The sequence below is a fragment of the Centruroides vittatus genome, unplaced genomic scaffold (assembly GCF_030686945.1).
Source record: "Centruroides vittatus isolate TY-2023 unplaced genomic scaffold, ASM3068694v2 contig_393, whole genome shotgun sequence".
Classification (NCBI taxonomy): domain Eukaryota; kingdom Metazoa; phylum Arthropoda; class Arachnida; order Scorpiones; family Buthidae; genus Centruroides; species Centruroides vittatus.
Genome location: NW_027122209.1, coordinates 774,710 through 789,577, shown reverse-complemented (window position 1 = coordinate 789,577; position 14,868 = coordinate 774,710). Strand labels below are relative to the sequence as shown.

The 14,868-nt window shown below is 32.4% G+C and overlaps 1 protein-coding gene across 1 annotated transcript in view; it reads right to left on the bottom strand.

Moving 5' to 3' along the window:
* Positions 1 to 9,998, bottom strand: part of Pfdn1 (prefoldin 1) — a 28,517-nt gene extending 18,519 nt beyond the window's left edge. Inside the window, exons 1-2 of the mRNA XM_067271288.1 lie at positions 9,949 to 9,998; positions 5,470 to 5,636 (exon numbers count right to left, since the gene is read on the bottom strand). Coding sequence (XP_067127389.1) covers positions 5,470 to 5,636; positions 9,949 to 9,987 — 206 coding nt within the window. The 5' untranslated portion in view covers positions 9,988 to 9,998. The remainder of the gene's footprint in view (positions 1 to 5,469; positions 5,637 to 9,948) is intronic.
* Between the last annotated feature and the right edge of the window lie 4,870 nt (positions 9,999 to 14,868).

Here is a 14,868-nt window from a genome sequence, read left to right as displayed (position 1 = left end):
AATAAAAGTATTGCTGTTCAAACTAAAAAAATATTTGAGAATGGAATTAAAAAAAAAAACTAGAAATGATAAATGATTAAGTCATTATTTGAAAATGTATTAGAGGCATTGTACCTACCAAAAAACCAAAAAAGCAAAGAAAATATGTTTAAAAGATAATTATTTAAACATTTAGAAATTATAGAAGTAAATAATAATAAAAGAATAAACAAAAATACAGGTTTACAAATACATAAATCTTGGGAGAGCTTCCTAATCAATAAAGAAAGAAAAAAAAAGAAAACTAACTAACACACATTTATGAGTCAGAAGGAAACACTGAAAGGCATAGACAATTCAGATGTGTAAGAGAAATGTTAGTAAATTTTAGAAATGTAAAATTATACTGCATTACGGTTTCAGCAATTTTCTTGAGTTTGTATTGAATAATATAAATTTTCTAAAAATAGGGTAAACTGTCCATGTGAATATATTGGAGCTACTGCTCATGGTCTAAAAATGAGAATCAAGGAGCATAAATACACAATTCAGAAGGGTCTGTCCACTACCACAATAGCTTCTTTTGCTGTTGATAATGATATGCAGGTTAAATTTGAGGATGCCCGATTACTATAACACAGTGATAACCCAGCCAACCTGAAATATATTGAAACACTAGAAATATTCAAAGCATTTAAAAAGAGGGACAGTGATTAATTTTAAGAAAATGGGCCCACTAGCAACCGCGTGGATGGCATACTTTGACTTACAACAGATCTTAAATTAAGTTTTGATTTTATATTTTATATAAATCAGGTATTTTTGAAATCATAAACCAGTTTGAGAAACCTTGTTAAATGCAACACTGAGCATTCACAGATTTTCACAACGTTCAAAACTTTTAAATTTTTGTTCTTTTAAAAGATGCATTTTATTTGTTCTAAACCTGATGATGACTATTAAAAATGGAGGAAAACATTCGTTTTTCATTTAATTAAATCTAATTCATGCTGGTTATCGGTAATTATGTATTTCAAAATTATATTCATCTGTAAACCATTTCACACCAAAATATTATGCATATCACATGAAACATAATCTGTACTTTCAAAAAATAACTTTTATTAACTTAAACAAATATATTCACATTGCCTGGAAAGCTGTACCCTCTATATATCATATGCCAGGCTTCGTGTGATTTTGTTGTTACCCAACTAAAAATTATGAAGCATCACACAATACTTGACTGACTTTGCATTTGTAAAATACATCTTAACCTTTATATTTTATTATCATCACTTTTAATGAGTAGCTAAAAAAACTGAAACTAAGAAGCATATGAAACACTTAAAAAGCAAATGATTTTTTCAATACGTGAGTACATTGATTGATTGGTTTTAGATACTGGCATGTAACAAGAGGGCAATCTGCCAACAGGAGAATGTGTCTTCTGGGAGGCATTTTAAGAAAAACTTGTCCCTATGCAGACATTATTGACATAAAGAAAACCCAGAAAACTTTATGAGCCAGCCTGTCAACCCAAGCACAAACTCAAGCCCACTACCAATGTTTAGGAATCAAATCCATTTAGTAACTGGTGCAATAGGGGTGTAGGATAAAGAATATAATTAAGCTGTTGAGTTTGGCTGTTATTTCTTTGTCAGAGATTCCTAACCCTTTTCACATATCAACCCCTTTTAAAAAAATTGTTTTTTCCATTGGCCCTCTTCAATATTATATATGTTATGGACAAAGTAATTAATACGGGCATTATGAATAATGACCAACAAAATCGGGTATTGTAATAAATTTCAATAATTTATCAAATTGACTGGTCATTATGAATACTGCTATCACCTAGTCAGGCAAAGTGATAATAATAAGTTGAGGAGTGATCATACGACATACACTAGCCAATTGGCACTCAGTTGCGCATGTGTATTGCATTTAGTACCGAATTTGGTGGCAGTTGCAACTGTTTGTGCTCTCGACAGATTCCTCCCGGAGGGGAGCCGCTGGCAGGCCACCAATTGTTTAACATCACTAGTTATTTATTCGCGGTAGTTCTTGAACACACGTATCAATAACTAGTATGGATCAATATCTAGTAACGTTAAACAATTGGCGACCTACCGGCAGCTCCCCTCCGGGAGAAATCCGTCAAGAGCACAAACAGTCGCGAATCAAATTTTAAATTTAGTACTAAACACGATACACACATGCAACTGAGTGCCAATTAGCTAGCGTATGTTGGATGATCATTCCTCAACTTATTATTATCACTTTGCCCGACTAGGTGATAGCAGTATTCATAATGACCAGTCAATTTGATAAATTAATCAATATTTATTACGCTGCCCGCTCTTTTTGGTCATTATTCATAATGACCGGGCATTATGTGAGATCGAGGGAAGTAGGAGGAAGTCGTATCTCCCCTTTCTGGCAACAGGTCATTGACCTTTCACTTGTCAAGATGGCTAAGTTACGATTTTGGTCCCGAGAGTCGGGACTCTTCTTGTCGAGCGAGTGGATGGGAGGTGAGACGGGGTCAACGATAAGGCGAAAGCGATATTCGAGTCAAAGAGGACACCATTTAACCATTAAAACAAGATTTATTGGAAGTAAACAAAGGACACAATTACAAAAGTTGACTAATTTCTCTAATTCGCATAGGGTTCGAGAGAGAGCTTACAGGTTCAGTTCATACCTCATTATTAGTTTCCTTATCGAGTTAGCACTTCGATATCCAAGAAGTGTATATAGGTATCTGGGAATGGCACACTTTTATAAAGTCACGACTGAGCACGGTGATGCTGGAACTTAAGGTCCAGAGCGGTGATGACCTGCGATGGCGTTGGTCCGGCAGATGATAAGAGACTCCCCAGAGGGGGAAAGAAGCAGCTTTTATAGTTTTAGGCTGAGAAAATCGGTCACGTGCTCGATAATTGATGGTGATTTAGGTCATAGGTGTTCCCGGGACCAAAAATATATGACAAATTCAGACGTTAACTATAAACTTAAGTTGCAAGATGATCTGTATATAGCTTAAGAACAATGGATAGTTGACAGTTATACGGCCAGGGATGCATATTTTCTCGGCTAGGCAATTTTTCTATCGATGTTGTTTATATTAGGGAAACATTACAATTTTGAGTCTGATGGAATTCCAGATCTCACAATTATGAATAATGCCCGATTAATCACTTTGTCCATAACATATATATTATATATAAATATATACACAACAGCTCCTACATAACTTAAATATGTCTTTGTCTATTTACTTGAGAGTGAAAAAATGTAAAATTTTTAATATTTTTAAACAAAGTTTTTACAGTGAAACCTCCATCAACGAACATTCCTGAATAGTGAACACCTCTACTTAACCAACATTTTTATAATCCACAGACTGTTCAAATAGGACATCTATTATATTTACCTTTAAATAATGGACGCTTTCGTCCATAACCTGCATTACGAAAACACAAAGTCCAGCCTTCAATATTCTGAAAGAATTAATTACATACATAATATTTTAAAACTAAAACAAAGCATCGGTTCAAATACTCTTTCAGAGGACAAAATTTGACCATAGGAGTCAAATAAAGACTGGCTTAAAATAGGAATAAATAAGGGAGTTTGTAAAAGGCCAAACAAATTTATTTATCTGTTAAAGAAGTTTAATCTAATTAAGTTGTCAATCACAATTTATCATCAGACATATTAATGTTGTTAAACTTTGTCTTATTGTTGGAATTAAGCTTATGGTATTGAGAAACTATAAACTTTTCCAAAGTTATTCATTCATTTGACAAGAATTATAGTACAAAAGTAATAAAAAAACAGTTTTAAGTTTAAGACAACAGTGTTTATTTGGTGAAAGTTCAAAAGTTGTGTTACAAAAGCAATTTGTCAACCACTTTAAAGTGTAGGAAGATATTTGGTATTCTTGCATTTATGATGTAATTTATGATCTTAACAGCTTTGTGGTGGCTAAAGTAATTTTTAATAAATCATTTGTTGAAAAAAAGCAAAAATGTTTGAAAAATTACACCTACTTGATAACTACAGACAAATCACTATCAATTCTATTAGTATCTTAGATCATAAATGATGTTATAAATGCAAGAATACCAAATACATTTCTTACCCCTTCTTGAAGCAGCTAGCAAATCACCTTCATAACTTGATATTCAAACTCTCATTGCTTAAATCTACCTTCATCCACCCTTCTGTTCATAATAATAGTTTCATTTTTCTTTTTGATACATCCACTCAGATCGTTTTTGATGAATTAATAATTAATTAACATTTATGTTTTGTTGTAATTTTTATGTTCCATTTAATTAAAGTATCTTATACAATCTGTTTGCTATTTAGAATTGAATTAAAATGTGATTTTTACAGCTGAAAAGATAAATAATGTAATGTATATATATTTTAATTATATATGCTACGTATACTTTTTGGTATTTTCACATTCCTGATGAAAATTTGACGTTTTCACAATCCCTCATATTCTTCACTTTATAATGACCAGGTTAAAATACAATATGGCCACTGGCATGTACTGTACCTCTGAATAGCAGACAAACTTCTCAGTCCTGACCGTGTCTGCTATTCTAAAGTTATATTGTATCTAAAAAAATTTTTGCAATGTTCTCAAACTTTCACACTGACCCCTAAACTGACTCTGCTTTACAAAGTTTAAAGTTTTTCCAAAATAAATTTGTTATATAGTAGAGTGTCATTTATCTGAAAGCCAATCAACCGAAAGCGTTCCAGTCTGACTAGGTCGTGCTAAATCAAACGTTTTTGATACTAGATTAACTTCCAAAATATAATTTTTATGTTTTTATATTTTTCAATATATTTATTTTGTTTGTACAAAATAAAGAAATAATTTTTAATGATACAATAGGCACGATTATTATTTTAAAAAATTTACATTAGGCCTAACATCGACAAAAATTCAACGCATAGCGACATGCAACAAAGAAAAATTTCAACATGAGATAGGTTAATATTTTTTTCGTACATAATTGGTTATCCGAAAAATAAGTTATTCGAACAACCCCAGTCCCCAATTGATTCAGATAAATGACGCTCTATGATATCCATTTTTTTTATTCTCTCCATAAATTTTAGACAACTTTTTGTAGAAAAATTTTAAATAAAAATATTGAGATATGTAGAGGTATCTTTCTTATAAAAAGAGTTGTAGTGTAACATTTTAAAAAAGGGAAAGGTTAGAGCCAGAGTTGCACAATGTAAATTTGCTGAAATTGAACTATTTGTTAGCTGACTTCATCACAATGATTAAAACAATAATTTTTAAAATCTAACAACATAATTAAAAAAAAAGGCATGATAATATTAAATGATCCAAACAAAATGAAAGAAAGCCATTTTGGAATCTTAATTTCAGAATGACTTTCAAATTTTAAAAAAATAATAAGAGAATCTAAATACAACAATTTTTTCACTTACATTCTTCCTATACCTAAATACATTCTTGTATTTTCTGGCATACTAGATATTTCAGTATTAGTCAGTTTAGAATGTTGTATGTTACGATTTAAATTCTCTATTTGTAGATCTGCCATTTTTAATTTCTGACTAGTTTCTATCATTTTCTGTTGTAACTCTTTGAAAGCCTTTTAAATAAAAAACAACAAGTTAAGTAAATGTAGCAATAAAATCATAAATTTATAAATTCCTTTACTTGAGTAAATAATAATTTTATAGTTATAAATATTAATATATTTATTTATAAGTGATGATTAAAATAGAGAACAATATTGCTTAAAAGAGTTGTATTGTACTCATTCAAAAATCATTTCAAAAATTTTTGGAAACATTTAAGTTAAAACTTTTTAACAAAGATAAGTTACTATGGAAATCATTGTTAAAAATATTCTATCAATTTAAAAATCTGTTAGATTGGCACAATTATATTTACTCCATTTCAGTCAATTATTAACTGTTGTTTTACATTAAATACAATATGTGTATTTACTCCACTTACTACATTGATAGAATTACATTTTACAACGTAAAAGTAAAGTAGCTCCTTACAGGTTGCCTTGAAAATGTACCTGGGCGAGATGTATGCATCTTCTTATACTACAATTAACAAATGATTTTCCAAAGTTTTATTGGGCTATATTAAGACTAATTAATAATTAGATGCAAAGCAATTTGGTTAGAGCTAGATGGCTTAACCATCTATTTCTAACCAATAGATTTAATAATTAAAAATGAATTAATTTTTATTACGTAAAAACATATTATTATTATTTTTATGGGCCAGCCAGAAAAGTGCAAGGAGTGACCAGCCCACACCAATACAACTTTATTCCCCAGAGACTTATTACCCTAGGTCAGTGATTTTCAACTGGTGTGCCATGAGAGGATTGTAGGTGTGCTGCAAAACTTTTTGAAGGATATTAAACAAATTATTTTCAAAAGAAGCTCAAAGAACAATAAGTGTATATGTTAAAATTAAAACCTCTTTAAATTGATTATACAAGTTTTTCATTGTTATAATAAATAAACATATATATAATGCAGTAAAAAATATATATTCATAAGCAAAATTATATGTGCATAACACCAGGTTATTTCACTTACAATGAAATTTTCATTTAATCAAAAATGTGTCTATAATTGCCCATATTTAGTTCAAATTATTTTAACTTAGAAATAGTGGGATATTGGGCAGGTTCACAAAGGCAATTATCATGCCACTTTTAAATGCAAATTAAAACTTAACGTTAATTGCTTTTCTTATAACCCTCCAACTGCTGTATACTTCAGGCTAAAATTTGGCAATAATAAATTACCTTGGGCTTTTGTTATGTAATTGAAAATTATTAATTTGAATAACTATTGTTGTAACCTGCTGCTATTTTAAGGAAGAACAATACTGTTTTATTTAATTCACAAAAATATAGACACAAAAAATTAGATTAAGTGGCAAAAAATGTGAGGATAGAATATTTACAAACACAAATTTAAATCATGTGATTTATTCCAAGGAAATTCATGTCACATAAATTTAATTATATGTTCAAGTGTGCTGTGACATAAAAAAGGTTGAAAAACACTGTCCTAGGTACTCATCAGAAAGGAGAATGAATGACTTCAGATTTGCACAAAGCAATATAAAAATCTACCAAACTTTGGTAACTGTAGTTAAGTGCTGCACCACCAGACCATCAGAAGTCCTTTTTGAAAGACATGCTGTTGAATAAATTTAATCTTCAAGAATTGAAAAACACGACTAATTAAATACTACCTATGTGACTTTTTGACTATTCCATTTTGATGACACTTGAAAGCACTTTATTTTGATAGTGTTACATGAAAATCAATTCAAAACCAAAACAACACTATACTTCTTTTTCAGTCCATTAAGTCATAACTAGTACTTTTCTAAACAAGTTTTCTGATAACAAACAGAAAAGGTTAACACATTATCCTACTGCTCTGGGGGACCATGGATCAAATCCAAGCAGTCAAAAAACCTACCCAGAATATGTCCGACCCTATCCGTCATCATTCAGCTAGGGTTTCTCAAAAGAGATACTGAGATCCCGGTTGTTTTTTAACCTGGAAAATCCTGCAAATTTCTTAAAAGTTCACTTTTTTCTTATTTTGTGTTAGGGTTGAAGAAATTTTGCAAATAGAAAATATAATTAACTCATAAACTATCAGAATACATTTGTATTTATTAATTTAAAACCTACTTATTAGTTTATTTAATTTTTCTTTGTTATGGCATGTCACAAATGGTCAATAATCAATATGTAGCTTATTTGTGGCAGGACTCCGAAAATTCTTTACTTGTCAGAACCTGTAATATCTGGAATAATTGTGCTTATGCTGTCTTAATTTTTAACCATGCCCAGTAGCTACAATAACTGCATTATGCCAAGTTGTACAAATTGGGCAAGGATACAAACGAGTACAAAATCTGCAAGTATGAAGTTTTTCTTCATAAACCTGGTTATTAAAGACAAACGAACTGCTAAATTATTTGGCTATAAGCCTGATGTTTCTATTAAAGGAGCTGCGGTAGACAAATCAAGAATACTAGAGAGCAAAAGAAGTACTGCAATCTCGAAAATGAACTAGAAATCTTCCAGGCTACAGGTGAAAAAACACATAACATCTGTCTTCTCTTAAATGCATTAAACACGATTCCATTCACATGAATTGAATCGGAAAGGGCATTTTCAGTAGCAGGACTTTTCATTACTAAAATAAGAATCAGATTGAGTGATCAGAGTATTGACCATCTTTGCTTTTTAAAATCTTATATAAAATTTACAATAATATTTTGTATTATGTTTTATTTAAAAAATGAAAATTACCTTTTAAGTTAAAAGTTTGATCTAAGTTCATTTTTTTAAAATTATCAACTCAATTCAAAGCATTTGTTGTTGTTGTTGTTGATGTATGCAGTTTCCAGCAAATTTTAAAAAAATTTTTCTATTTGTGAAACTTTCTATGTAATTCAAAGGTAATTTTTAATATATATCTTACACAGCACTATTAATATGATTTTGGAGGTTGCAGAACATATTAAATTAGTTTAAAAATAAAAAATAATTATATCATTTGATTTCAAGATATAAGATATAAGATATTTTGTATATCTTAAAAATAATTAATTCTATCCTGGGATTTCCCAGGAAACTGTTCACTTTTATTCCGGAATCCTGGGACAAGCAAAACGCCAGGAAATGAGAAACCCTACACTCGGCCATTCCGGCTGAACTTATGAGCCTGAAAAAAAAAAAGTCTCACTTGGGGCTCAATTACATTACTAGTTATTCACCAGTGTGCAAATTTGCAAAACAGTGAACAAGTTTACATGAACATAGCAAATACCAATTATATTGGGTTAGTAAACTCATCTGCAATTCAGTTATTACTCAATAGTAGCAAGGAACTGTACAAAGTGCTACAATGGAATAATTCCACCATTTTAGTAATTTGTAGCCATTCAATCAACATAATGGCAATAGAGCAAAATTAATCCAAAAGTAGCAATATTCTTAGCAATAATAATAATTTTATATACAATTTGAATTTTAGCCCAAACTATAGCAACCAAAGAAAAAGGAAATCTCTGATAACTTTAATTTTTCCAGCTGGTAACACCAATGCTCTTTCTGTTATGTTAGGCACTGACTTACTTGTTGAAATGTAAAATGTCAAGAAAGTGGAACTGTAGTAATGATAATTATTATTAAGTTTTTACTCATTTATAAACAACATCCACTATTATGAAATATAAAGCATCCAAATTAGGTACGTAAACTAAAAGATGAGATGTAGACATCTACTCACTGCATTGCTTACTGCACGACTACACAGAGCGAGTTTCCTGGCAAGTTTATTAGTCAAAATAATTGCCTTGAGCAAGTTTAATAGCGGCAAGTTTGCCACTAAACTCGCCCAATGTAATCGAGCCCTTAATGTTCACAGGGCAGAGTCAAAGTAAAAAAATAACCAACAATACGTTCCTAATTTTAATCTTGACTATTACAGCTATTTCATTTGGCAAACAATAATAACTGTTCTCAAATTTTTACTATAATAGAATCGAGTAAAAAAATAATAATATGTCATAACACCATATAAAATTATTCATCACAGCAATTAGAAATCAGATGTGAAGCTTTCATAATTTAATGTGGACTCACGTGTACAATGTAAAGCTTTCTTAGCACAATGAAAACAATGAATAAGTAACTTCCCTTTTTTAAATATTTAACAAAGGCGATAAATTTAATAAAAATCAAGAAAGATATAGTTTTGAATAGATTTTAATGAATTTGTTTAAAAATTAATCAAGTGAAATAATTGGTTATTTTTATCAGTTTGTCATTGTTTAACGTCACTTAGTCTGCAAAAATAATTACTTAAAAGGTCTTAAATAATTTTAAATACACTAACTTTTTTCAGCTCCATATCTACAGGAAGAGTGGCCGCCATGATGGAAACACTTTAATCACAAACGTCCAGATCAGGTTGCCAACCTCACGGGATATCCTCCCTTTGAAATTGTCGTACTGGATTACGACAATTTTAAGTGAAATACGATGGTTAATTCTCGATTCGTTACACTTACGCTCTTTATCCGTAGAAATATTAACTGGTTACTCCTCATGTCAATCTCTTAAAGCTTTTTATCGGCGACCACTTCTTAAATTATTCTAAAAATTCCAATTTTAGATTAAAAACGAAAATAAACCAAAAGGATGATTAGCTAGATCTGGGTCATTTGGTTTCTCGTATTTATTTTGTAAATATCACTTGTAAGACATAATGCAATTTATTTCTGTTTGAATCCGTAGTGATGTCAGCAGTGTTTAAAGATACTGATGTGAACACTTTGTTGCTAATTTAATTAATTATATAATTGGTGTGGGTAAAAAAGTCCTCTTTTGGAAATTGGAAATGTCCTTTTGAAAATTGGAATGTTCTCTTACGGGACATTCCAATTTTCAACGCTGACTCAGCGCTGATCTCAACGTTCGTTAAAATTCGTTCTTTTTTTCAACGTTGAGGTAGCGCTGTTGTTAACGCTGACTGAACGCACTCAGCACTCAACAGATATGTTGACTACTACTTTCCAATGAATTATGGGTAATTGAAGCGACATTTGAATGAAAAATGGTGACAATGCAGGAGATGCTGATAACAAAACATATCACTTTGTGGTTGATGAAAAAACAGCAAAAATGATGACGGAAGTTAAGATTTTAAAAAATTGAATATCATTTCAAGTAAGCAATAAATTTATTTTTCATTGTTTTTGTCAGATCATAATTATTTACTTGCGTATATAAATAAACTTCGATCTGAGAATCCCAAGCGTTCAGCATTTACAGGGACTGTACATATTTTATACAGTAGACCTCCCTATAACACGGGTTCACATAACACGGATCGTATAACACGGCGAAAAAATTGCGATCGTGTTCATATAACGGTAAAACGTCATCGCCGATTCGTGTCGCGACAGGATTGGTCGAATCTGGACCAATAGCGGACATTGCACAAATTGCAATGTCCGCTATTAAACACCGTTGAGTTTAAACGAGCAGCAGACTACTAAAAACTATTTATTATTTAACGGCCATAAAAATTATATTTATATTAATGATGTCTCCAAAGTTCAGCGAATTTTTCTCAGAAAAATAACTTATCAGGAAACACGTGCCCACCGTTCGATGAGCCGCTCCGCGACGGAAACAAGCTTAAGCAATCAAGGACCTTGTTAAGCAATGGCGTCGTCGAACGGTGCACACTCGGTAAGTAATCCTACAATTTTTTGTTTATAGCATAGTTTATATGGATTATTCCCGAAAAATTATACGTGATTTGGAAATGTTGAATCAAATTAGTCTAGAATCGGTTAATTTTATGGAAGAAAACCTTTCAAACAGCCGTAGCCCCTAAACTGCACACGTGCCGAGCTGTGATTGGCTCATGTATTTAAAGTGACTCGTACAACACGGAATTCATATAACACGGAACGTATCTACCGTGCTTACAGGTACTGTACATATTTTATATTAATAACAAATTGAATGTTGTATTTAACCAAATAGATAATTATTGTTTTTATAAATTTTAATGAAATTCCTCTATTTAATTTTTTACATATATATTCAATGATAGAACAATCAACATCTGAAAGATCAGAAACAAATGTACAGTCTTTACAACTTTCTGAAACAGAAAAAATTGGCAAGTACAGTACAGTATATATATTTTAAAGTTTCGAAACAATTAAATTTTTTTAAAATTAAACGCTTCTATCCTTTGTGAAAATAATTACAGTAAAATATTTGACAAACTAAACAGATAACTATAATTTAAGCACTTTTACATACCTCAACTGTTGAACGACTCAAACGAAAGTGACATTTAAAATCTTCCATGGAATATAAAGGAACTATCTCTTCTACATATCCTATTATTTTGGCCTTCTTTCTCTGTTTTCTTCCATCGCTGCTACATATAATATGTAGCAGTTCTTCGTCGTCGTCTTCGTGTTTCATTTTCCTTTTGTATGAAATCATCGTGTTGTCATTAAAAATATTGCAAAATGCTGTAACAGCAGAAGAAATGATACACTTGTCCTCCATCTTGCTGAGAATGGAAATATGGAAACTAAGCACTTCGTACGAAGTTAGAACGTCGTTGATGATGTCAAATTGTTTATTTTAACACGCAACACTCGCATTGAAAATTGGAATGTCCCGTTAGTGCCACAGGACGGAAAAAGTTTAAAAAAGAATTATGTCGCTTTTTCCCAAAGCTATTAATCTGTTTTCCTATTTGCTAATAACTTTTGTAATAAATAAAAATAATAAACAGTATTTCTCTACACGAGTCTACACTATCTAATAGTTAGTAACTTGTGATCTCGTAACATTGCATCGTAGCATAACATCGTTTGATATTTTAACGAGCAATTATTTATTGCGACATGGCTAAGATGCCGGGCTGCAATTTTTAATCATCTCTTAATTTTAAAATAATGACGTGACTTCCGGTCGGGACTGGAAGTTCGAATATAGTTAATTGGGACCTGCCCCTATCTGGTCTCGATTTTTATCTATCTAACTCCATTCTCAAGATTAAATTAACGAAGGACTGACACGGACGACAGGTGAAAATTTGAATTTTGAAAATTGCAGTCCAATTTTCCCAATTCTACTTCCAACTTTAGACGGATTTTAGAGAAGTGTCTGCAAAAGTGGGAGTTCTCTCTACTTTTTAAAAAGAAGAGAAGAAAAGAAGACAGACATGACAACGTGCCTGTATTTGACGAACGCGTGATTCAAGTAGAGTGCACCAGTAACCGTTTCTTCGTCGATCTATATTTCGAAATGGATATTTTGGCAACGGACTGATATAGGGTAGATACAAAATGTTGGTTGACTTTTATAACCCCCAAATGCTTCCATCAAACTAAGTCACGAAAACGTCATTGTGAACTATGGAACTCTCTTCTCACAAACGAATACGAAAGGGATTGTTCTCGGGAAATTTTTATCACGACGTTCGAATGTTGGAAACGAGACACAAAACAAATATTATGATGATAACAGTAATTTATTAAAAATAAAATATTCTTCCGCAAGGAGAATTATTTTAAATATAAAGAAAGACTCTGCTTTACTTTTCCTAGAAGTTAAATATCCTCGTTGCATATTCTATGGGCAGAAGAGTTCTAACCTTCGATTCTATCGACGAAGGACCGGTACATGGAAAATCAAGTCTTGATGTTACGTATCCAAAATGTAGAACTTGCTAAAGAAATGGTTAGCAGATTTCACTCGTAATGCAATACCTATCCACTATGGCTGCATGCAATTGGTTACTGTAAAATATTTGCCATTACCCACTTTTAATTTGAAGAATTTTGATTGCACTTATAACTTATATGGTATAGTTAATAGAAATTTTGACATACGAGAACAAACTAGAGGATGTTGGAAAACTTTCCTTAATAAGATACAACAAGAATGCGACGAAAATCCAATTTATTTAGAGAAAGCGTTGGAGTATAAGAGAGGTTGCGACCGAAGTTTCATCTAAAACGTGAACGTCGAACGTTGAGCGCCGCCATCTTGTAAGCCTAGAAGTTTGACAATGGTGTTTGGAACGTCATTGTCATGTGGCTGTACGCCATATTTTTGTACATATGTATTTTAGATTTAATTAGTTTTAATAATTTTCTCTCTTTCTTAACCCTTCTTTCTAACTTCCTTTGTTCATTGTTCTGGCTTTTGGGAACGGGGGCTTCCCACTCCCCACCCACCAGGGGGCCGTGTGGAACAGAGTTCGAGTGGAGGACGAGTCAAATCTGGGTCACGAAGGGTCACTTTTTCCCCGGCCGGACACGAAGAAGCACGGACGAAAACGGCGAGCTCGTGAGACGGAATTCTACGAGGGCCGAATGGAGAGCCGTGAGGTGAGGATCTGGATTTTCGAATCAGAGACACCGAAAAGAAATTATAGTAGAAGATATTTAAAACATTGACGAACCCAGAGACACGCAGAATAGAGCACCAGCCAGCATCGAGTTCAGCGAGAACAAGGGTACCCCACTATCCTATCAATTCTTCTCATTTCCCTATCTCTATACTTTTCTATCCCTAGGTTTAAGTTAGTTAAGGATCGCGCGAGTTTCATTAGTATTGTCGGGCAAGTAGTTTCCAAGAAGGTAAGCTACTTGAGTTATTGTTACTAACGGACAGTAAGAGAAATTGGACCGAGGGAATCCAAAAGAACTCATCTGTATATATTGTTTATCGCGAAATTAAATTTGTTTTAATTGAATTCACGTGTCTGTGTATTCCTATCGCGCTTCACACATCACAGTCAAACTTCTAGGCTTACAAGATGGCGGCGCTCAACGTTCACGTTTTAGAGATGAAAACTTCGGCCGCAACCTATTAGAACTGCAAGAACGTGGTGTGCTCTGCCACTATCCACGTGCAATCGAATTGACGACACAGAACATCAAGTTTGTGTAAAAGATAACGAACATACAACGCCTTCTGATGCCAGATTGATTCGGAGGGTATTTTTGACTCCAACAATAACTTTGTTTTATCCTCCCGAATTCCAATTCAGTAACAGAACGTTGAGGAATTTTGATTGAGCTCGACATTCCAAAGGAACGGCCTTTGGAATGTCGAGCAAGATTCCACCGACTTTCCAAACGCCATTGCCAAACTTCTAGGCTTACAGGAAAGCGGCGCCGAACGTCCGACGTACACGTTTTCGCGTTGAAAACTTCGACCTCAACCTCGCTATTATAGTCAAGTCATTGGTAGAAAAGTTTCTAAACAT